The 25,894-nt window shown below is 37.0% G+C and overlaps 1 protein-coding gene across 6 annotated transcripts in view; it reads left to right on the top strand.

The window, feature by feature from the left end:
* The first annotated feature begins 294 nt into the window (after positions 1-294).
* The window catches only part of SP140L (SP140 nuclear body protein like), a 60,454-nt gene continuing 34,854 nt past the window's right edge, over positions 295-25,894 (top strand). For 4 of the 6 annotated variants that reach the window (XM_012434057.3, XM_012434056.3, XM_064372909.1 and 1 more), the window contains exons 1-2: positions 295-368; positions 24,824-24,986. In XM_012434057.3, coding sequence (XP_012289480.2) covers positions 310-368; positions 24,824-24,986 — 222 coding nt within the window. In that variant the 5' untranslated portion in view covers positions 295-309. Of the gene's footprint in view, positions 369-418; positions 524-8,235; positions 8,560-24,823; positions 24,987-25,894 lie in introns of those variants that run through there. The other 2 variants (XM_064372908.1, XM_064372910.1) reach the window with 2 other exon arrangements.

The raw sequence follows: 25,894 nt of genomic DNA, 5'->3' as shown, positions 1-25,894 counted from the left end.
TCCCCAGCCATCTCAGCAAGGGGAAGGGGCAAACATGGAGTCTCCCCCACAGTCTCATGTAAACTAGGCCCCTTCTTAGAAGGCAGAGCAGCTAAGGACAATTTTGGTTCTAGGAAATTTGTTTGCTGTCTATTGCACAAGCAAGTGGACTCCGGGAGCTGGCCCTGCTTGTCCCCTGGGCCCTCCTTCCCTGGTCCTGCACGTCTTGCCGCCTGTCAGGCCTCTCCTGCAACCCTCTGCCACATTTCAGAAAAGCTGTGAACCCCTTGGAGTGAGAAAGGAGGAGAAACACAGCGTCTGCATCCAGTCATGTACTTGAATAAATACTTTCACTTCTCTTTTCCCCATTTGGGCAGGATCCTGCGAGGGTGAGTCAGTCTGCCGGCCAACTTCCTGGTCAGCGCCTGGGGAGCCACACTGCATGCAGGCTGGGCAGACTGCGGAGCTCACAGGCCAGGCTCTGCGGCCTAGGCAGGGCCTAGGGTGGGAAGATGGCAGGCGGGGGCGGTGACCTCAGCACCCGGTGAGTCTTCATCTCTCTTCCTTTCACCTTTATCTCTGGCAGTATTGGAGCGTTCATGCCTTTAGCTCTGTTTCTGTCTAAAGCTTCACTTTAGTTTAACCCTGCTTTGCAAGAACATAGGTATGTAGTATAATAGAATGAAATGAAAGAAAATGTAATGAGGAAATCATATTTTTACAACTGTAGCAGGACAGTTGTTTGTGTGAGTCCAGCTTGCCATAACACACATGACTTTTCTCGTTTTGAAACTACTGCTCAACTAGCTGGGCACTCAGAACAGTCATTTCAGTCGTTTGTGACTGGGAGTTATTATTTCCCCATGATCTAGGAATGCTTTCACATCCCTCCACCCTCTCCACCTTCACATATGTCATGTCAAAGAAGGTAGTTTAGAAAATAGACACTCCAGAGTAAACATCTGGCTTACTTTTGAACACTGGGAACTGTGGTTTCACCTGTCTTGGCAAGAGGCCTCGGTCGGCTTTGGGGCTATTTCCTTGACTGGCTCAGGGTGTGAGTTCTGATGCCATTGACCTTGATCCAAAGAAGGAAAAAGAAGAAAAAGGCCCAGGATGGCAGAAAGCTAAATATTTTTATTTTTATGTTAATTTCTTGTCCCAATATGGGAGATGCCTCTGACCGGAAAAGAGATGGAAATCCTATCTTTTCTCTAGTAGAGTTTATAAATAACATTACTTTTTTTTTTTTGGAGAAAGGTCTCGCTCTGTCACCCAGGCTGGAGTGCAGTGGCACAGTCCCAGCTCACTGTAACCTCTGCCTCCCGGGTTCAAGCAATTCTCATCTTTTAAATTTGTTAATTAAAAAAGAAATACATTACATTCTTGCTCGTAAAATTTCAAACAGTGGAGAAATATATAAAGGAAAAAGTCCCCTTCACAACTCACCCTGCCTCATAGCCTCCTTTCACAGTCCTATGAAGAGTCTTGGGCATAACTTTTCTCATATTTTTCTATGCATTTATGTGTATGAAATATGTTTTTGTAAATACACAATTTATGTTCTCCTTTTGTAATAAATGGAATTACATTGCACATGCTATTCTGTATTTTTACTCACTTTAATGGTGGAAATCTTAGAGATCTTTTTACCTTAATGCATATAGATCTGCCTCATTCTTTTTATACATACTATTCCAAAGAATTTACATACCATAATTTTTTAACCACTCTTCAACTGAAGGACATTTAGATGTTTTAAATTGTTCACATTTACCAATAAGCTGTAATAATGATTATATATTTTTTTTGTTTTTTGCACATACGCAAGTATTTATCTTTTGTCTAAGCCTTAAAAAGTAGAATTATTGAAGCAAAGGGTGCTGTTACTTACTTGTTTATAGGTTCTGCCAAATTGTCTTTCTAGGAGGCTGAATGAATGTGTTTCACAAATAGCAAATGAGATAAATCATCTTCCTACATACAGCTAAAGTTGCAAAGGTGATGAAGAATTGCGTTTTGTTTTAATTTGTATTTTCCTGATTATGTGGAAAGCTAAACAGTTTTTCATGTTTTTTGGCCACTTAAATTTCCTCTTCTATAATTTTTTGTTTGTATTTTGCCAATGTGATTCAATTGGGGTGTTTGTCTTTTTTTCATGATGTGGGAGAGTTCACTAAATATTCTGCAAAGTATAAATATACTTTTCTTGTCCCTTCCATTTGTATATGCTGACTTTTATCTTATTGAAGCTTAAAATTTTGTGGATAAACATCTTATGATATAGATTTTATAACACAGATACACCCTCATTATAAATAAAGTGATGCAGAGAGTTCCTGAGGCACTCGGTGAGCACTGTCAGTTTTACAGTTGTCCTTGTGTTAAGGTGGCATATTTGATTCTGCCTTTGTTCCAGGAAAAGTTTCTTCTCTAAAATCTCTGACATTTTCTTTTTCAATTTTTAGGCAAAATTATTCTTTCATTGGAGCAACTTTAGCTTTCAGAGCTTTTATCTGCCCCCTGGTGCTTTGAGTTCATAACCGTCGTCTCAAACTTTGCCTCCATAACAATTATCTAGTGATATGGTCTAGTCTGTGTCCCCACCTAAATCTCATCTTGAATCGTAATGAGATTCTAATTTCCAAGTGTTGAGGGAGGGACCTGGTGGGAGGTGATTGGATCATGGGGGCAGTTTCTCCCATGCTGTTCTCATTGACAGTGAGTGAATTCTCACAAGATATGATGGTTTTGTAAATGACCGTTTCCCCTGTGCTCTCTCTCTCTCTCTCCTGCTGCCTTATGAAGAAGATACTTGCTTCTCCTTTGCCTTCTGCCATGATTGTAAGTTTCCTGAGGCCTCTCAAGCCATGCAGAACTATGAGCCAATTAAACCTCTTTCCTTTATAAATTACCCAGTCTCGGCCAGGTGCAGTGCCTCATGCCTGTAATCCCAGCACTTTGGGAGGCCAAGGTGGGCAGATCACCTGAGGTCGGGAGTTCAAGACCATCCTGACCAACATGGAGAAACCCCATCTCTACTGAAAATACAAAATTAGCTGAGCATGGTGTCATGCGCCTGTAATCCCAGCTGCTTGGGAGGCTGAGGCAGGAGAATCTCTTGAACCCGGGAGGGAGAGGTTGTGGTGAGCTGAGATCATGTCACTGCGCTCCAGCCTGGGCAAAAAGAGAAAATTCCATCTCAAAAAAATAAATAAATAAAAAACAAATTACCCAGTCCTGGGTACTCCTTTATAGCAGTATGAAAACAAATTAATACATCTAGCTTTTAGCAGCTTTCTTGTTTCTTGTAATTTCCAATTTAAAAATAACAACAACAAAAAAACACCTAAATTGATAGTGTTTATTTTTGAGGCGGGATCTTAATTTGTTTCGATAGCTCTGCAAGCTCCCCTGTAATCCACATTTTGTTAATTTCTTGTTCAATCTTCATGTTTTTGCTTTATTTAGGTTTTTGTGCGCTGTTAAGAACTTTGAGATAGTCTCCTTGTCATCTCTGAGATATTCTTCCAGACCGATTCGATCTGATCTTGTGTTCCATATGCCTGCTGTGGCCTTATAGCCCCTCTGGGCAGGCTCGACCAGGGCAGCTCACTCTAAATATCCCATTTGCTCTGTCATAATCTGGGAGAACCACATTTTTTCACAGTTCCTATTTTAGCTGAGACCAAATTGTTTTTTGTCTGATCTACAGTTTGAAAGCTCTGTTTTTATTCTTATCAATTTTTTCGGAGGAAACCATTAATTATATTATCCTTTTCCCCACTTATTGTGAACCAAGTGGCCGTAGAGGCAGGGTGTGTTTCTGTGTTCTCCCTTCTCTGCCCCTGGCCTGTTAGAGCCTCTCCTTATGCTAATACCCCACTGCCGTAGTGATGGCAGCTTTCCAAGAACTCTTGACAGCTGATGGAGCAAAATCTCTTTCTCTTCCTTCAAAATGTCTTAAACTTTGGGTTCCCAAGTTAGCCTGTCAGAATCTTGGCATTTTGTGTGGAATTGCCCTGACTCTATAGACAAATTTGAAGAGAACCAACATATATACAATATTATGCCTTCCATTCTCATGAATATGGCTTATGTAAATTGTTAAGTTAGAAATACTTTCTATTAAAATATATTTTTCTCTCTGAAAGTTTTGTACTTCTGCTAGATTTCTTCATAGATATTGGATCTCTCTGTGCTCTTATTAACTATAGTAGTCCTCCCTTATCCACAGTTTCACTTTCTGAGGTTTCAGTTACTCATAGTCAACCATGGTCCAAAAACATTACATGGAAAATTCCAGAAATAAACAATTTATCAGTTTTAACTTACTTCCTGTCCTGAAGAGAGTGACGAAATCTCATGCTGTCCCTCTCCATCCCCCCCAGGATGTAAACTACCCCTTTTTTCAGTGTATCCGCAATGTAGACACTACCAACCCACGAATCACTGAGTAATCAGTGGTAATCAGATCGACTGTCATGTTATGATGCTGCTTGTGTTCAGGGAACCCTTATTTTAGTCAATAATGGCCCCAAAGCACACTAGGACTGATGCTGGCATCTCAGACATACCAAAGACAAGCCGTCAAGTGCTTCCTTTAAGTGAAAATGTGAAATTTCCTGAAAAAAACAAAATCATATGCTAAGGTTGTTAATATCTACAGTACAATATTTTGAGAGAGAGAAAGAGACCATATTTACATAACTTTTATTACAGTATATGTTATCGTTGTTCTACCTTATTATTAAATACTGTTTTTAATGTCATTGTGCCTAATTTGTGTATAGATAGGGGAAAACATAGTAATACAGAGTTTGGTACCATCTGCAATTTCAGGCATCCACTGGGGATCTTAGAAGCATCCCTTGCGGATAAAAGGGAACTAGTGTTCTAAATTCTCTCTTACGTTTAAATTTGTGTAGGTGACTTATTCTAGTTTCAATACTGAAATGTTTTAGTTGCTATGATTTTCGAGGTAGTGTTCTGTAACCTGTCTTGCTGGGATTCAACTGAGAGACACTAAATGAACAGATAAATTTAACAAGAACTTACACTTTAAAAACTTCTGAGTGATCCCAGCTGGAAACATGGCAGATCTCTGCACTTATTTATAATTCTTTGATCTTGGGTCCTTATTGGGTCACTTTAGTGCTAGGCATTTTAAAATTGTATTTGTAAACAGAAACTCATTTTCCTTTTACATTTTCTAGTTATTTCTTACTGGCATAAGGGAAATCCACTTGTTTTAGTTCGCTGATCTTGTGCACAGGAGACTTTCTAAGTGGTCTTCTCCCTCCTATTGTCTTGTATTTTTTCCAGAGAAATAATTACATCTTCGAAATAGCAGCTTTGTCTGCTCTTTTTCAGAATTTATACCAGTAAGTTTTTCTTTTTTTTACTTTTTTCTTTCTTTTCCCCTTAGTACATTAGGCAGAATTGCCAGTGTAATAGTGAATAGTAACAAGAAAAAGGAGCGTTTTAGTTTTGTTCCTGCATTCAGGGGAATTCTTATAATGTTTATCTTGAGACTTTCTGACAGATGCCTTTTTTCAAGTTAAGGACATTTTCTGCAAGCTCTGGTTTACTAAAATTATTTCTTTTAATCAAGACCATGTATAGGATATTTATCAAAATGCTTGCTAAACAATCTTTGAAATGATCATCTCATTTTACTTTTACTAATTTTGTTGTTAATTTTTCCAAAGTAAAACATACATAGAGAGATTAAAATATAAAACAGTCAACAAGGCCTTAAAAAACAGAAGTAGCTTTTTTGGCCATCTTCCCAGTCTGTGTCCATTTTCCCATATGGATTATCTTTAACCTTTCAGCTCTTCCTTCTGTATCTACTTCTGTAATTTGAAATGATATGCGGATACAGCTCTTTGTAATTTTTCAAGTTTCACACATTAATCTGTTCACATAATAGAGCAGAAGATGAAGACTTCTCCCATAACACTCCTTTTCATTCTCCATCCATTTTCATAATACATCACAGTTAGACGTTCATCTTTAATCAGTGTTATCATTATGGTGACTATTTAAATGTTGTTTATAACCAAGTCATATACTATATTACGATCACATTTCCTTTCTTGTGTAACATCCCTCCCAAAAGTAACTATTGTCCTCTTACATATTTGCCTGGATTTTGTGTGCCCTCATTATGAATTCTTCCCAAGCACCCTGCAGAATTCTAAAATTCTTCTCAAGACAGTGAGGCACATTGTGTAATTTATCAATTACATTTTATTTTCTTGGGGAAGTCCATCTGGAGTTATCCCTTCTCCTGATCCAATGAGTTCTGGCTAGTTTCAGCTTCCAAGACTGACCTTCTGAAGGTTGACATCTCTCTTGTGTTGGGTCTTGTTTTGTGGATTACATGTATGCTTCTTTCTTGCTTTACTATCTCATTTCAGTTTACCACCTTATCCAGGAACCTTCTGAGTAAGAGTTCATAGAAGGTGTATATATTAATATCATTCATATCTGGAAAAAATTATTCTTAATCCTCACAACTTTATAAAAATTTGGTAAGTCTAAATGTATACTTTGGAAATTAATTTGGTTCACTGTCTGGCAGTTTCCAGCATTGCTAAGAAGAATTCAGATGCCATTCTGATTCTTGATTCTTTCTTTCTTTTTTTAAAATTAATTTATTTAACTTTAGGTGCACACTATATCTGGCATTTCTCCCCATGTTATCCCTCGCCACCCTCCCCTCTGTCTCTCCCCTCCACCCCCATCCCCCGCTGTCTCTCCCCTCCACCCCCCCAACTGCCCCCAGTGTGCGATGCTCCGCTCCCTGAGTCCTTATTGTTCAACACCCACCTATGAGTGAGAACATGTGGTGTTTGGCTTTCTGTTCTTGTGTTAGTTTGCTGAGAATGATGGTTTCCAGATTTATCCAAGTCCCTACAAAGGACACAAATTCATCGTTTTTAATGGCTGCATAGTATTCCATGGTGTATATGTCTTTCTATGTCACCTGTTTTGCCTCTCTGAAACTTGCTGGCTCTTCTCTTTAATCTCTTCATTCTAAAATCTCATGATGGTTTGCCTTGGTGTGGGTGTTGTGCTCAGTTCTTCAGAGCCCTTTCAAATGGAGACCAATTTATTTCAATTTTCATCATTTTGCTTGTGATATTATTCGATTATTTTCTCCCTTCTGCCTTATCTCTCTCTTTTATATTTTGGAATTCCTGTTAGTTGGATATTAGGTTTCCTAGATTGATCTTCTTAGAGGCTTCTTGTTTTTCTTTTTTCTTGACAATCTTGTATGCCTTCTTCTTTTGAATCTACCTTCTATGACGTTTTCTCAGGACCTTCATTTTTTCCAGTGACTTAAAAATTTCTGCCATCATATTTTTAACTTCCAAAAGCCCTTTTAAAAAGTTGTTTCTCTTTTATAGCATCTTGTTGTTGTCATTTCAAGAAATCCAATATTTTACAATTACATCTGTTTTTTCCAAGTTTCTTTCCCAGCTCCTGCTCCATTATTTGCTTGTTCTGAAATAATTCATCACGTGTCCATTGGGTGTCCATTCACATTTAGGAACGAGACGCTAAAAATCTGATTAGGAGCACTGTGTAAGGAATGCCTCTCACCGACTGTGCTGCATTTTGATTTGCACCTTCCAATTTATCTTCTGAAGGAACAGTGCCTCTAATTCCTGACCACTTCCAGAGTTCAAAAACATACATGGGCTTACTCCTTGTCAGCATTTTCTCTACAAGTAATCAGGCATTTTATTCTTTCATTCTGTGGAATTAGCTGTCATGTATCCACCTATCTTCTGAAATGTTTTGTTATCTCTTATCAGATGTCCTTTTGTCTCCTGTTCCCTGGTTCTCACTGCTTTTCTGCCTGGAACTCTCTATTATCATGGGATTTCACAGGGAACAAAGATGAATGCAGGTGTGTCTAACCTGCCAGGCTTAACCAAGTACCTAGACTGATTCTCTAATGTGATTTGTCCTGGTGTGATAGGGGCTAGAACTGAAGCCTAAGCACTGCCATCTTATAGAGAAGCCACTTGGGCCCTGGGCAGAGGTGTCGTTCTCAGAACTGTTAATGTACATTAATTTTCAGAAGTGTTAAGGGTAAAAATTTCTACTGCTACCCCCTTCCCTTGCAGCAAACCACAGATTTCAGCTTCTGTACAGACAGCTTGCCTTGCACCCCCCTGTGCCCCCCTGAACAAGAAAAGGATGTGGTTTTGCAGCTTAAATGCCTTGCTCCCCCTGAGCTCGGGGCCATGGGTTGGAGAGACATGAGTCCTCTGTGGCAGCTGGCAATAAAGACCCTGCAATTTGGCATACTTTTGTCTTGGTGTTGATTTTCTACTCGCTCTGGTGCTACATCTGGAGGCCCCAGCAAGATCTTTCTCCGTCCATCACCAGACAAAAGCCATCTCAGAGCTTCTGCCAGGTGGTTGCCCCTGCCCCGGGGATCCCTAAGGGAGGCACCCCCTGAGACGTTCCAGGGCCCCAGGGTTCAGGCCCCATGGCAACTGTGTAACCGTGCTGGTGACGTTCACTCGAAATTCTTCAGGGTCCTGGGAACCTCTGGAGGTAAGTCTGTTCTGGAATTTGGGGACCGGTCCATTGGTATCTGTAGCCTGAGTCAGGGGACCAGACGCGGTCACTGCAACTCTGACCCCAGCAAGCCTCCCCAAGATGTCGCGTGAGGCTCTGACATCTGGTAGCTGGTATAGTGGGTATAAGCGTTTGGTTGTTTTTCGTAACCTCTGTGTGAATGTGAAAATGAATGTGTATATATGTAGTCCCACGGCCAGTAGGTTACAGGGCTTGTGAGGGCCTTCACCCGCAGTTCCACGGGAGCGTCATAAGGCATAACGGTGATTCATCGCAGAACCAAAAGTTCTAAGGTGACCAGGCCCAGGGTTTATACGGGTACATCTTAGCCAAGACGTCCTGAAACATCTCTCCAGGGATGTGGCCAGGGAGGCATCAGACTGGTCTCCCATCTAGGGGGCACCCATCCTTTGTCTGTCAATCCTTTATGTGGTTCTGTCTGCATTGTAGATTCACCAGTTTTGTTAAACTTTTGTTGGCTGTTATACAATGGTTCAGACCTGCTTCCTTTAAGGTAGAAAACATTCTACAGTAGCTGATGGACCACTGGCTGCACCTTTACTGAGTTCATGCCCCTGGAAGTAACTCCGTTCTCTTTCCTTTTCCTATTCCTTTTCTATCATTGAGGCCTCAATCTTCCTTTCCTCATTCTTTCTCTTTTTCATGTCTAAGAGAAAATTCTGCCCTTGGCAACTTGGGTATAATTTTTCTCTGTCTTAGGGAATCAAACCTTAAATAAGAAACTACCAGCCCTCTTCACCCGTTTAGGTGAAAAAGGAGTAATTGTCTCTTCTGTCAAAAGAGAGAAGAGAGGAGAGAAGATAAGAACAAGAGAGGAGACAAAGAGAGAGGAGAAAGAGTGACAGAGAGAGAGGAGAGGAGAGAAATGGAGAGAGAGAGCGAGAAGAGAGAGAAACAGGGAGAGAGAAATTTAATGCTTTTTAGGATCCCTATGTCAAGGTGACCAAAAACCACAGGGACAGGAAACTCGCAGCCAGCCTAGCAGCTGTGAGCTCAGGGCGGCTGCGAGCTCAAGGCGGCTGCGAGCTCAGTTTTAAACTGACACCAAAAGTGTTTTTTTCCTTTCTCTGCCAACCGCCAGCCCTGGCTGGCTTTCTGGCAGGCCACACCACCTCAGGGTGCAGTAATTGCATCCAGAATACGACTCAAGAAAACTTTCTGCCTGCCTTTACTACAAGTGGCCTGTTAGCACAGTAGTTAAGGTATAGGGCCTGCAACTGCAACTGCAAGGTTGCTGGTTCAAATCCTCAGTGGAGCCAGTCTTAAATCTAGAAGGAAAATTGGAAAGCTATAGAACTTTATGTTTAGTATAATTCATCTTGGTTAGAATTAGCTCTCTCTACAGCAGAACTTTTCCATCTAAATTGGCTTAAAACAAACAAACAAGAAAAAAAACCTAGTTTAAAACCGGTTCCTGGACCCCGAGAAAAACCAAATGGGGCCATCTAGCTCCTGGCCCTTTATCCCCCTCCAATGCATGATGGCCAATTTCAAAATGGGGTTTTCAGGACAATATGGGGAAAAGTTAAAACTGGAAAAACTCTGCACATTGTGTGAACTAAAGTGGCCATTGTTTGGAGTCGGGTAGCCAGACACGGGAACCTACAATCCAAAATTCACCCAAGCAGTATGGAACATTGTGACTGGTCTCCCTGGGCACCCTGAACAATACCCATACATTGATCTGTGGCTGAATCTGGTCCGACGCCCCCCCCACCATGGTTAATCAAATGTATACAAAAGACTGCAGAGGACCAAGAGTTGCCCCCACCTTACCCTAGTTGTATATGTTACCCATATATTAGAATGGGCCCGGATGCGGGCCTCCTAGCCGCCCCCTTAACCCCTGCTAAAAGATACTGGTGAAAAGTGTTCAGAGCCTGGTGACCCCTGAGGTGATGGGGTCCCATTGGGGTCAGGTAGAGGGAAAAATGTCTTTAATCCAGTCTCCGTTTTCCTCTATTACGCCTTTCACCAGACCTATAATGGCCTTAAGGGCCTTTTATTTAATTCTGCTTTTCTCTTCGGTGGTAAACAGAATGAGAAGTAACTGCTGACAGTTATTCCAAGTGGGGCAGTGAGTCTACAGAATGGACTCCAGGAGTCCTGTGAGTGCCTAAGGCTTTTTAGAGAATGGAGGGTGCTGAGCCTTCCAATTGTACAAGTCACTTGAAGAAAAGGGGATGTAGAAAAAAAACTGTCCAGACAACAGGCACAACCAGTGCCTAAAGAATATTTTAGTTTAAGGTAAGTTCCTTTATATAATCCTGCATGTAGTCGGAGCTATACTAACTCATTTATATAAGTTCCTTTATATAATCCTGCATGTAGTCGGAGCTATACTAACTCATTTAGTGCTGATTTATAAAATCCTACTATATAACCATATAGTAGCTTATAGTGGAAGAAATGCCTAGAGCAGTCACAGAACAAAAGCAGCACATGGGAAAACAGCCAGACCAAGACAAGAACCAAAAATCCACATGGTGGTGTCCCTGCCTGAAAGGGCATACGCTGTATGGCAGGCTTGGAGCAAGTGCCTCTCCTCCTGATAAAGGAGTCGTAGTACTTTGTATCCAGTTCCTGTGCAAAGTAGGCCTCAGGCCGGAGATCCTGAAAGTAACCAAGGGAGAAGAACCCCTCTGGTGTGACCAGTCACAACGACTGTATACGCTGTCAGTCTTTTCTTGCTTCTGTGCTAGCTCAAATCATCCTTCCATAAATATCTAAAGAGAAAAACACAAGTCTGTCAGCTCCCATTGCATTAAGCTTACAATATCCTTCTATTAAAAATCCTTTGAAATCTCCAGCCCCCTACTGTGCACGGCCCACCTCCCTGCCTGGGTGACATAATAGGGTGGCCCCCTCGCTTGTAACTCTGCCATCCCCAGCCCCAATTCTGTCCCCCCCCAAGAATGGTGGATTCTGCCAGACACAAGTACTGTGGTCCCCAAGACCTTAGGATGGGCCCTAGTTAGGGACACACATCAGGACACATACTTAGGACAGACAGGACTAACTAAGCTGCTGAGGGCCAGGTACCACATTTCACATCTACATGAATTTGTCAGGGAAACCACAACTCGGTGTGGTGTATATGCCAGGATAAATCCAGGGGGCGATTGATTTTCTGCTCACTCCGGCACTACACTGGAATTCCTGAGATAACACCTACATGGTCACGTCACATGATTTTTCCATTCATTCCTGTGTTGGATTTACATATATTTTATTGTCGGATTTTCCTTATGTGTTTATAAGCAACACTTTTTATTTTATATTTGTCTGGTGCTGATAGCAAAACTGTAACAGCCTTATGAAATAATTGGGGGATGATTAAAATTTTAAGTGTATATATATATATATATATATATATATATATATGAATGAATGATTTGTTTAATACAGGCATTACCTGTTACTTGAAGGATTGCTGAAAATTGTCCTTTAAACTATTTGAAACTGATGTCTCTGTGTGTAGGTGTGGGGTGAAAGTAGTTTAGGGTAGGTCTGTAAACATATTATCTATTTCTTTTATTTTTAGTTCTTATGCTGACCTTTGAGGCAGTTTTTATCATTTATATGATAATGTTAAAAAGTAACATTTTCCCTAGATTCTCTTATTTATTGGTAGAAAGTTGTAAAGGAATTTCTTTTATAACATTTTAATTCTTTCCTTCTCTGAAGAGGTGCTGTTTTTCTCATTCCTTCCATTGTTTATTGTCTTTTTCTTTGTTCTTTTGACCAATCTTTCCACTTTGTTGGTCTTTTAAATGAACCACCTTTTGCTTTTATTGATCCATTACTCTTATTTTTTGTTTGAGATATAATTACATCTTGCTTAACATTTTTATGTTTTTCTATACGTTTTCTTTTGTAATTCTTCAACTTTGCTGAGGTGATTACCTTGTGTTCTGTTTCTTAATTTAAAAAAAAAATGAAGTTACTCAAATTTAATTTACTTGTCAGTGTTTCTTATTTTCTAATAAATGCATTTTAGGCCATGACTGTTCACCTCTGTGCCACTTTGGTAACATTTGACCTTTATAATGAATAATGTTTGCATTGGAGTTTCTTAGCCATTTGTTGTTTTGATTTTGATTTCCTGGTTAACCTAACAAAGTGTTTGGAAGCAGCTTTTAAAATTTCTCAGTGGAATGAGTCGGGGAAGTCATCCACTGTCCTTTGGTTGTTTACTCTGATCCTATCACCTTGTGGTTAGATATGTGTTTTTTAGGATTTTCATTTGTTAGAGTCTGTTGCTTCTTTTGTGGCCTAGTGCATAGTCCTTTCCACAGCTTTGCCATATTTGAAAGGCAATATAATGTAATGAATAAGAGTGTAGTAATTAATGCCAGATGGAAGAGAGGGCAGGACAGGGGAAGATCAACACTAGAACTAAAGATACATGTGGGTGTATCTTTATAATAGAACGATTTATATTCCTTTAGGTATATATCCAGTAATAGGTTTGCTGGGTCGAATGGTATTTCTGCCTTTAGGTCTTTCAGGAATTGCCACACTGTCTTCAACAATGGTTAAGCTTACACTCCCATCAACAGTGTAAAAGCTTTCTTTTTCTCTGCAACCTTGCTGGAATCTATTGTTTTTTGACGTTTTAATAATCACCATTCTTACTGGTGAGAGATGGTATCTCATTATGGTTTTGATTTGCATTCCTCTAATGATCAGTGATGTTGAGCGTTTTTTCATATGATTGTTGGCTACATATATGTCTTCTTTTAAGAAGTGTCTGTTGATGTCCTTTGCCCACTTTTTAATGGCTTTTTTTAATTGTAAATTTGTTTAAGTTCCTTGTAGATTCTGGATATTAGACCTTTTTCAGATGGATAGATTGCAAAATTTTTCTCCCATTCACTGTGTTGTCTTTTCCCTCTGCTAATAGTTTCTTTAGTTCAATTGAATCCTGTTTGGAAACTTTTTCTTTTGTTGCAATTGCTTTAGGTGTTTTTGTCATGAAATCTTTGTGACTATGTCCTGAATAGTATTGCCTAGATTTTCTTCTAGGGTTTTTATAGTTTTGGGTTTTACATTTAAGTCTTTAATCCATCTTGAGTTAATTTTTGTATATAGTATAAAGAAGAAGTCCAGTTTAAATTTTCTGCATATGGCTAGCCAGCACTCTAAGCACCATTTATTAAATAGGGAGTCCTTTGTCCATTGCTTGCTTTTGTCAGGTTTGTTGAAGATCAGATGGTTGTAGGTGTGTGGTCTTATTTCTGAGTTCTCTATTCTATTCTTTGGTCTGTGTATATGTTCCTGTACCAGTACTATGCTGTTTGGTTACTGTAGCCTTATGGTATAATCTGAAGTAGGTATCGTGATGTCTCAAGCTTTTTTCTTTTGGCTTAAGATTGACTTGGCTATTTGGGCTCTTTTTTGGTTCCATATGAATTTTAAAATAGTTTTTCCTAATTCTGTGAAGAATGTCAATGGCAGTTTAATGGGAATAGCATTGAATCTATAAATTAGTTTGGGCAATATGGCCATTTTCATGATATTGATTCTTTCTATCTATGAGCATGGTGTGTTTCTCCATTAGTTTGTGTCCTCTGATTTCTTTGAGCAATGGTTTGTAGTTCTTGAAGAGGTCCTTCACTTCCCTTGTTAGCTATATTCCGAGGTATTTTATTCTCTTTGTAGCAATTGTGAATGGGAGTTCATTCATGATTTGGCTCTCTGCTTGCCTGTTGTTGGTGTATAGAAATGCTAACAGTCCTTGCACATTGATTTTATATCCTGAGACTTGGTTGAAATTGCTTATCAGCTTAAGAAGCTTTTGGGCTGAGACAATGGGGTTTTCTAGATATAGGATCATGTCATTTGCAAACAAAGATAATTTGACTTCCTATTTGAATACCTTTTATTATTTTCTTTTGCCTGATTCCCCTGGCCAGAACTTCCAATTCACTATGTTGAATAGGAGTGGTGAGATAAAACAGAAAAAGAAAACTTCAGGCCAATATCTTTGATGAACATTGATGCAAAAATACTCAATAAAATACTGGCAAACCGAACTCAGTAGCATATGTTTTTGTTTTGTGCTGGATTTCAAGGGGTATGCTTCCAGCCTTTGCTCATTCAGTTTGGTATTGGCTGTAGGTTTGTCGTATATGGCTCTTATTATTTAGAGGTATGTTCCTTCAATATCTAGTTTATTGAGAGATTTTAACATGAAGAGATGTTTAATTTTTTCAAAGGTCTTTTCTGCATCTATTGAGATAATCATGTGGTTTTTGTCTTTAGTTCTGTTTATGTGATGAATCACATGCATTGATTTGTGTATGTTGATCCAACTTTGCATCATGGGGGTGAAAACATATATCCACACAAAGACTTGCATGCAAATGTAGTAACATTATACTAACAGTTATAGTAATGTCATAGTTAACTTTCCCAAAATCAGTCTTACACTGTTTCCAAAAGACCATTTTACAGCAACATGTAAGGGTTCCAGTTTTTCCACATCTTTGCTAAAACTTGTTATTTTATGTGTTTGTAGCCATTTCAATGAATGCATATTAGTATTTTGTTGTGGTTTGAATTTGCTTTTCTCTAATGAGTAATGATACTGTGCATGTCTTCATGTGTTTATTATCTTCCATGTGTCTTTTGGAGAAATATCTATTCAAATCATTTGCCCATTTTTAAATTGGATTATCTTCTTATTGAGTTGTCAGAATTCTTTACATATCTGAATACAAGTAGTTTATTGAAAATAAAATTAGCTAGTATTTTCTCGCAGAGTGTGGCTCATCTTTTCTTTTTCTTAATAGTATACTTGAAACACAAAAGATTTCAATTTTGTTAAATTTCAGTTTATCAATTTATTCTTTTAGGGATCACGCTTTTGAGGTTAACTCTTTGTTTAACATAAAGTCACAAATGTTTTTTCTTCCAAAAGCCTTATCATTTTCGCTTTTTTGGAAGACTACTATATAATTTGGGGAACCCAGTGAAAAATAAAATGGGGGGATCCTTGTTCACAAATTATTAAGGATTTCGGAACAGTAAAAGCAAAGCACTAAACTAAGCACAGTCTTTGTGACTGCACAGGATGCATGCTCGTGAAGCCAGCACTGCTCTTACATTTAGATCCATGATCCATTTTGAGTTGATTCATGTATATGATGTGAGGTAAGGGTCTACATTCATATTTTTGCATGTATCTATGCGATTGTACTTGTAGTATTTGTTGAAAAGACTATCTTTTACTCATTTAATTGCCTTGGCACTTTTGTTCAAAATCAATTGCCAAAACCACAGGGTTTATTTCTGCACTCTCGATTCTGTTTCACTGATCTTTATATATCTTTCTGCCAGTACTGAAATTGTGTTGATTCATGTAGCTTTATAATAAATGTTGAAATAAGAAAGTATGAATCTTCCAATGGTTTTCTTTTTTTGGCTATTCTGGATTCTTTGCAATTCCATATAAATTTTAGGATCAGCTTCTCAATTTTTTCAAAAAAGCCATTTGAGATTTTGATAGGAATCACATCGAGTCTATAGGTCAATTTGTAAAGAATTACCGGGTTAAATATATTGAGTCTTCCAATCCACAAACATGGGTATCTCTATTTATTTAGATTATTCATTTCTCTCAGTAATGTTTTTTTCATTTTCAGCATATAAGTCTTGCATTCCGTTTGTTCAATTCATTCCTAAATGTTTTATTATTTTGCCTACCTTTAATTTTGAATTTGAAAACTCAACTTTTAAATTTCTAAGTTTACTAGTTGGTTGTTTTATAGAAACAATATCATTGAATAAGTTATGGAAATATTAAATATACTTATTCTAGGCCAGGCATGGTGGGTCATGCCTGTAATCCCAGCACTTTGGGATGCCAAGGCAGGTGGATCACTTGATGCCAGGAGTTTGAGACCAGCCTGGCCAACATGGCGAAACCCTGTCTCTATTAAAGTGCAAAAATTAGCCAGGCATGGTAGCACACAGCTATAATTCCAGGTAGTAGAGATTCTGAGGCAGAATTGCTTGAACCCAGGGGCAGAGGTTGCAATGAGCCGAGATTGAGCCACTGCATTCCAGCCTGGGTAACAGAGAGAGACTCCATCTCAAAATTAAAGAAAATTAAATAAATACTCTAAAGTCTTATTCTATTTATTTATTATTTTTCTCTGATGTTACCAAAAAATGGTAAAAAGAAAGATCGGAAGGAACCTGATTAGAACCCTGAAACTGTCCGCCAGTGTTAACATCTGGGATGTAGTGGTTTCATGCCTTCCCTAACATTTATTCTGAATTTATACACAAATGAAAGACTTTTTTAGTTTAATTCATATAAAAAGGGGATCATAATATATTAATCTGAACATGATGTTTTCATTAAACAGCAAAACATTCAACCCAAATTACTATAATTAAATAGCTATGTAATATTTCAACAGGGTACATTTATGAGAATGCGCTCAACCATTCAGCCAAATGGACAATTATGTTATTTTCAGATTTAAGCGTATGTGTTATTTTTTTGGTTGGTTTTTTGCTACTAAAAACAATGCTGCAATAAATACTTTTGTGTTTGTGAGCATCTAATCAACAAATATTTATTGAACACATTGTATATATCAGGTACTCAAGAAAAATCAATGGACAAAACAGGCACCACTGCCCTAATGGCATACATATTTTTGGGAGAAGAGAGAGAGTGAAAAAGATGATAAACAATAAACAAACAAATGCATAATTTATTTAATATGTTAAGGAGTGATAAGGGAATGGGAAAAAGAAATAGAAGCAGATAAGGGGCTTGGGAGTCTGCGGGCAGGCTGGGGGATTGTGGTTGTAATTTTAGATAAGTTGGTCAAAGCAAGCCTCATTGAGGAGGTAATAGTGAATCAAGGATCAAAAAGAGACAAGGAAATTAGTTCGCTGCATAGATACATGTGTCTATGCTAGGCAGAAGAAGTAGCTGGTATCGATTCCCCAAGGCTAGAGCATGTCTGGTTAGTCAAGAAACAACAAAGAGGTGAGTGTGGCCAGACAGAAGCGATAAAGGGGAGAGGAGAGAAGGTTGGATCATTTCAGACCCTTTAGATAGTGTAAGGATCTGGCTTTCACTCTTAAAGAAATGGGGAGCTCTGTTACTAAGAAGTCAGGCAATGTCAAGAAAAAAAGAAGGATTAAAAAAAAAAAGGAAAAAGAAATAGGTAGCATCGAAAGTTCTGCATTTCTTGTTTCTAGAAGACACGTGTTTATCTTTTCATTTCTATAGTGTAGATTCCAAAAGTAGATCTGTTGTAATATATCTTAAAATTTAGCAGATATTGCCAAATGTTTTCTGAAAAGGCTATAGTAATTCATGCTCACACCAGCCATGAGTGTCTGTTTCTCTGAATCCTCTCCCATCTGGCATAGCATTACTAATGGAATTGCGTTTGCCAATCTAATGGATGAGAAATGGTTTCTCATTCATGTTTTAGTTTTAATGTATTCATATGTTTATTGGACATTTTAATTTTCTTTTCTTTAAGCTGCCTCTCAGGTTCATTTTGGAGGGTTTTTTTGATCATTTTTAAATTAATAGACTTTAGTCTTTGCCTGTTAATATCAGATATATTAACCCTTTGTCATATGTATTGAAATGTTTTTCTACACTGTCTTTCATATCTGTATTGCTTTTTAATAACATTTAAATCTATTAAGAGAAAATTTCCTTTATTCTTGTCTCAAATTGTTCTTGACTGACTCAGATATTTGTTCTTTCATTTAAATACTTACATTATTTTATCCAGAGTTTTTTTTTTTAAAAAAAAAACAGTCTCACTGTTACCCAGCCTGGAGTGCAGCAGTGTGACCTCGGCTCACTGCAACCCCGGCCTCACCAGCTGAAGTGATCCTTCTGCCTCAGCCACTCACATAGCTAGATCTATAGGTGCACATCACAACATCCAGCTAATTTTTGTATTTTTTTGTAGAGACAGCGTTTTGTCATGTTACCCAGGCTGGTCTTGAACTCCTGAACTCGAGGAGTCAGCCTCCCAGAGTGCTGAGATTACAGGCATTAACCACCACACTTAGCCTTTATCCAGTTTTAATGGGGTTTCTGGTTGTAAATACACCATACTTACATAATAATTTCAGAAAAACTGATGTTTTAGAATTACTACTTTTTTTCTCAAATTGGGGGCATTTTATAGCTCCATTTATTTGGGACTTATTTAATTTCCTTCAGTAACATTTTTGTAGTTTTCTTTATATAGGTCTTATACCGTTAAGACACACACATATATATGTATGTATGTACGTATTTACTATTGAATCTGAGTATTATTTTTTTAACTTATGTTGTTCCAAATAAGAACTATAAGTTATACATATGTATTTTTTTATTCATACTCTTTGGTGTATTAGTTCTTTCTCACACTGTTGTAAAGAACTACATGAGACTGGGTAATTTACAAAGAAAAGAGGTTTAATTCACTCACAGTTCCACAAGTTTAACAGGAATCATGATTAAGAGGTCTCAGGAAACTTACAATTATGGTGGAGGGTGAAGGGGAAGCAGGCACCTCTTCACATGTCAGAGCAAGAGAGAGGGAGAGAGAAAGAGCAAGGAAGGAAATGCCACACATTGAAATAATCAGATCTCTCTCGCGAGAACTCACTCACTATCACGAGAACAGTATGGGGGAAATCTGCCCCCATGATCCAATCATCTCCCACCAGGTCCCTCTCCAACATGTGAGGGTTACTATTTGCCATGAGATTTGGGTGGGGACACAGCACCAAACCGTATCATTTGGCAAATTAATCTTCTAGTTCTCATGAGTGTTATTAGGTCTTTAGTTTTCTATGCATGTAATTATAGAACATATAATAGTGTTCCCTATTTTAGTATTTATACTAATTGTTTTATTTTCATAGCCTATCGCATTAGGTAAAACTTCCAAAATATGCATATGTGTATGTGCATATATATATATTTGTACACACATGTGCACATATGCACATATATATGTGTATATATGTATAATGGTGGTAATGGTGGACATTCTGATATTGTTTTCTATTTAAATAACTTCACTATTCATATTTACTATAACATTTGCTGATATTAGAGAGTTCATGTTATGTTAGGTTTTATTTCACATAGAGTTTTTACTTTAAAAAATAGCTGTTAAGACTTATCAAATTCCCTGTTAAAACCATTTGTGAATATATTTAAATACCTCTCCTTTCATTTATTGATGTAAAATTACACAGATTTTCTAATATTGAACTATTTTTTCTCTTATTTAATCTCATTGTCATTATCTTTCTCTTTCTCTTTGTTTCTAAATATCCTGTAGCTACAAGTTTTATTTCATCTTTTACCCAACACAGTGCCCTTTGTTTTGTTTTCTAAAATCTTAAGAAATTGATTTTCGTTATACAATCTGTTTCACTTCTATTGATTGTAACTTACTGAGAATTTTGTGGCCAAGATTATGCTAAATATTGATAATGTGTTCCTCTGTTTTTAAGTCACAATATTAAACAATAAATCATTCTTATTAATTTATATAGAACCTGTATATTTTGTCCATTTTTTGGTACATGGAAAGAGTAAAAAAACTAGAGGTGAATTGTTTTGCAATGCTCACAAAACATTTTTCCCATTATTTGTTTCTTGAATTTTGAATTGACATTAATGGGAACTGTTCTGCTTTTTGTTTTACTTAAAGTTGCATACCATACATTGCATATTTTTCATTTCAACATATTTCATGTCACTGTGTGTTCAGTTGGATTCTATCTTTGATTCCAGTCAGTATCAATATCAATAATATTGAATTGACATTAATGGGAACTGTTCTGCTTTTTGTTTTACTTAAAGTTGCATACCATACATTGCATATTTTTCATTTCAACATATTTCATGTCACTGTGTGTTCAGTTGGATTCTATCTTTGATTCCAATCAGTATCAATATCAATAATATTGATGATGCCTTTTCAATATCATTAATATTGCCTTTCAGTATCATTTTTTCATGCATATTCAGTGTTATAATTTTTCAACCTTTTTTCTGTTTTGCCTTTTTGTAATTCACTGTTTTTTCTTGTTTTATCTCTCTAAAAATACAAACTATGTTTGCTCTTTATTTTTACTTTCAGTGTTTCATAGGTTTTATAATGTCTGATTTTACTTAATCAATAGTTACCTTCAACTTTTCAAATTCATTGTTTAATCTGTATTTCTATAATTGTTACAGTTGAATCTGAAACCATACTGTTCCACTATATTGTTTCCATACTTAAAACAAATTTCTTAACTCAGTTTTTCATCACCAACCCTGCTCAACATTGTAAGTTTGTTGATATAATTTGAAGCTTTAATTCAAATAGTTACTAATTGGAATTTTCCCCCATTTCTCACAATATCTCTGTTTCTCCTGGGGTAACTTTTTTCTCTTTCTCTTTTTTTTATACTATTCTTTCTTTCTAATATTGGAGTATTTCCTCAAGTGTCTATTGATCTGTGGTTATTTGTTTCTACATAAGAGAAGGCTTTGGAAATCAATCAATGTGATTTACCAATTAAAAAACAAAGAAGGAAAAACATATTAATATCTCATTAATGCATTTGATAAAATTTAACACATGATAAAATTCCCAGCATATTGGAAATAGGTAGGAACTTAGCAAATTAGAAATAGGTAGGAAAGTCATATGAATATCTTGGTAGATGCATTTGATAAAATTCAACATATGTTCATGATAAAATACTCAGCAAATTAGAAATAGGTAGAAATGCAAAACACAGTGGCTAACAGCTGTGATCCCAACTCTTTGAGAGGCTAAGGTGGGAGGATCACTTGAAGCCGGGTATTCGAGACCAGCCTAGGCCACAAAGCAAGACCCTATCTCTGCAAAATATAAAAATAACATAAAAAATTAACTGGACATGGTGACATGCATCTGTAGTCCTAGCTATTCAGGAAGCTGAGGTGAGACTATTACTTGAGCCCAGGAGTGTGAGGCTGTCATGAGCTATGATGCACTCCATCGTGGACAGCAGAGTGAAACCTTCAAAGAAGGAAGAGAAGAGAAGGGAAAGGAAGGGAAGGGAAGACAAGGAGAGGGGATGGGAGGGGAGGGGAGGGAAAAGAAAAGGGAAAGGGGAAGGAAAAGAGGAGGGAGGGAGGGAAGGGGAAGGGGAGGAGAAGGGGAGGGGAGGAGAAGGGGAGGGGAGGAGAGGGGAAGAGAAGAGCGAGAGGAAGGGAAGAGAAGGAAGAGAGGAAGGAAGGGAGGGAAGAAGGAAGGAAGAGAGAAAGAAAGAAAAGAAAAAGAAAGAAAGAAAGAGAAAGAAAAAGAAAGGAGAGAGAGAAAGAACAAAAGGGAAAGAGGTAAGAATATGTGTAAAGGTGTAACAAATATCATGCTTAGTGCTTTTCTAGTTGCTTTTTCCTTAAAATTGGAAATAAGGCAAGGAAGTCATCTCTCACTTCTTCTCTTCAACATTGTATTTAAACTTCTGACCAGTGAAATAAGATCCAAAAAAGAAATAATTGTTATTTGGGGATAAAAACAATGAATCAGTTTTTATTTGTTGATGACATGATTATTTTCTTTAAAATATAAAGGAAACCTGTAAATACTTTACTAGAACTAATACATGAACTTAGCAATGCCGTAAATATATGGTTAATATTTTTCAAACCAATTATATTTTCATACAATGGTAGGAATTTGAAAAGCAATATTATTTAAAGAAGCACCAGAGAGAATAAAATAGGAATCAATTTAATGAAAGTTGTGCTTATTTTTATGCTGAAAACTATTAACACAGCTGGATAAAATTAATCTAAGTAAATGGAGAAATATCCAATGCTAACAGATTGCAAGCTCAATATTGTTGTCAGCTACCCCATATTTATCTATAGTTTCAATTCAAACTCAAGAAAAATCCAGAAAGCTTTTCTTGCAGAAATTGACAAGTTGATTTGAAAGGTATGTGGCAAATCAAAGAATCTAGAAAGTCCAAGACAATCTTTTCTAATTGACTTCAAGACTTTCTTTAAGCCGTGATATTTAAGACAAAATTATATCAGCATAAGGGTAGACAAACAGATCAATGCTATGGCATGAGAAGTACAGATATAAAACCATTCTTATATTGTAAATTGCTTTTTGAATATTTTCATGACCTTAGAGTGGCAAATTCTCCTTAGATAGTACACTGAAGTCATTAATTGTAAAATAAATAAATAAATAAATAAATTGGACTTCATCAAAATTAAAGATTTCTTCCCATCAAAAGACATAATTAAGAAAATAAAAGGGAAGCTACAGACTGGGTGAAAAATATTTATAATACATATATCAGACAATATACTTCTATCCATAATCTATTAAAAAAACTCCTACCCATTAATAAATAAAAGAAAATTTAGTAATATAAATGGGCCAAACATTTGAACATTTTTCACCAAAAAATAAATAAATTGCCAGTAAACACATGGAAATGTGCTTGACATAATTTCATCGTTAAAGAAATACAAATTAAAACTACAATGAGATATCACATTGCACACACTTGAATAGCTAAAACTAGAAAGGCAGTCTTTGAAAAACAGTTTGGCAGGTTCTAGAATGGTTAAATGTACTCTTACACAATGACCCAGTAATTCCACTCCTACATAGTTACCCAAGAGAAATGAAAACATCTTGCCACAAAAAGATTTGCACAAGAATGGCAGTTTTATTTATACTAGTCTCAAACTGGAATCGACTCCAATGTCCATCAACAGAAAAATGAGTAAGCAGATTGTGGTAGAGTCACACAGTAGAATACCACTCAACAATAAAAATGAACAAACTACTGTTTAACACAGTAATATGGATAATAAGCAAAAGAAGGCAGACACAAAAACATGTATATATTTCATCCATTTATATGAAATCCAACAGCAGACAGTATTAACATATGACAGAAGAAATGACAGCAATGGTTGCCCCTGAGAGGTTGCCTGGCTGCAGGTGGTCAGTATGCAGATTGACAGGCAGTGTATGCACTGCTTTGTTCATTTTTCAAATAACAAATCAGTTTTTAGCTGTGTGTCTCCCTTCAAATCTCCACTATTTATTCCAAATTCTGTAGGGCACCAAGATTGTTTTCCTAACCCCGGGAGCATCCCCTACCTACTATTACAACTAGCGCTTTTCTGACCACTTTCTGTCTTCAAGATCTTATTTGAAATCTCTTATGTGCTCACTGTCCTCCGCCATTCTCTTGTCATTATGAATCTAATTCCTTTGTTAACATTTTACTTATCTTTAACCAGAAACTTTTTTTTTTTTACAGGAATTCAAAACAATAATGTGACATTATTGTTTCCTGTTTCGTGTTGCCTGCTAGGAAGTGCCAATAATTCTCTTCTGGTTGGATAAAAAAAGCTCCTAAGTTTTCATAACATTTAGGAATACTGAGTTGTTAATTAAAACATTATCAAAGCAATAACATGATCAATTAAGAACTGAAATTAGAGACTCAGCTTTAAAATTGCTTTAACAGGAAACAGCAGCAATTTCAGAAATTCAAATGCCTAAAACGATTAACTGTATATATAACAATAGTATAGATAGATTTATATTAACACAAAGCAGAACCAAATGTTCCAGGAGGTGTCACTGATATTATCATGAAATTCTCAATAATATGGTATTGTTATCGTTATTAAACCACACTGTATTATATAAATTAATTTTATGATACATGATGATATTTCCTTCCTAAAGCTATAGACTAGAGAGGGACATCTTATTTTTATTTCATCAGATTTCTTTTCTCTCAGTTGTTAAGATGCATTTTCAAGGTTAGATTTTATTTATATTCAATTGTCTTTTACTTCTCTATGGATAACCTGCTTATTCCATCTAGATTCTGTAGGACCTTAATATTTTTATTTCAAAAAAATTCCAGATTTGTTAGGTGAAGATATCTTTACAATGGCTTTGTTCAGTTTGGACATGACTTTTTCAGTCCTCTGTATTAGTCTTTCCATGGCTCCATGATATCTTCTATTACATCTTTGTTGCTTCAATTTTGTATATTCTGGGCCCCACTGAGGACCACCTATTTTATATATGTTGGTTCTCCATAGCTGCTTCTTTATACGTAAAATCTTACCATCTCCGCAAACATCTCAGAATCTTGATGACCATTTTCACATGGTGTCCTTTTTTCCTAGGATGTTCATGGAAGACCAGGATATAGATGAGGGGCTTCTCTATGACACTCTATTCAAGCACTTCAAAAGGCATAAGCTGGAGATTTCAAATGCAATAAAAAAGACATTTCCATTCCTTGAGGGCCTCCGTGACCGTGAATTCATCACAGATAAAATGTTGGAAGTAAGTAAGGTTTATTATGTCACAACCTGGCAGATATGCTTTCATATTTTTCGAGTATTTCTGTAAGTGCTCCTGTAAAGTAGAAAAAAAGAGGAGAATCAGAGATCACTAGAGATGGTCCTGCTTCCAGCTGAGGGAATGGTGTTCCATGGTGCCCTCTGGAGTTGGGGTGAATGGCTCTGGAGAAACTGGAACAGAAACAGGTATTCTCCATAAATGTACAATGTTTTATAGAATTCATACACTATAACATAAGCTAAAATTTAAAAATAATTTTGATGAGTTTATTTACTGACAGTAATTGACAGAGCATTTTATTTCAATTAACATCAATTTAAAATACCTATATCTGAGACCATTAAAACCCACAGGGAACTGGTGTCTAGAGTGGACAAATTTGGGAGTAGATGCTTGTTACTCTTTCTCCAACACATTTGTTTTCTTTCTTTTTTCTTTTTTTTTTGGTGCATTTCTGGGGTCTTGGAATATGGGTAAATTCTATCCATAGGCCCTGTTGGAGATACAGAGCAGTGAGTCTTCTCTGGCTATGAATATACTTCCTCTGTGGCCAACTTCACAGCACGTGGAGAATGGTACCCAGTTTCCTTGAGCCCTTCAGGCCAGATCAGTCTTGGGGGAATAGCAGGGGTTGTCCAGTCAACAGAACAGCCACTCATCGACTGCCTGCTACGTCTATCCCAAAAATGTATCAGCCAGGCTGTTAAAGGACTTTGAGCTCACTTTCATCCTTCAAAATTGTTCCTTTTTGTATCTAGTGTAAATTAGTATGAGGAGATCAGACTCATCAGTGGATATTTTTTAAGAGTAAGGATGTACTTTTTTCATTACTGGCTATCGAAATACATAAAAGTTAGAAAACTTTACATGCGAAGATACCTCTGAAGATA

The sequence above is a fragment of the Aotus nancymaae genome, unplaced genomic scaffold, assembly GCF_030222135.1.
Source record: "Aotus nancymaae isolate 86718 unplaced genomic scaffold, 86718_ANA_hifiasm-v0.15.2.pri h1tg000008l, whole genome shotgun sequence".
NCBI classification, from domain to species: domain Eukaryota; kingdom Metazoa; phylum Chordata; class Mammalia; order Primates; family Aotidae; genus Aotus; species Aotus nancymaae.
The sequence above is the reverse complement of the archived record's forward strand: the minus strand, read 5'-3'. Positions and strand labels throughout refer to the sequence as shown.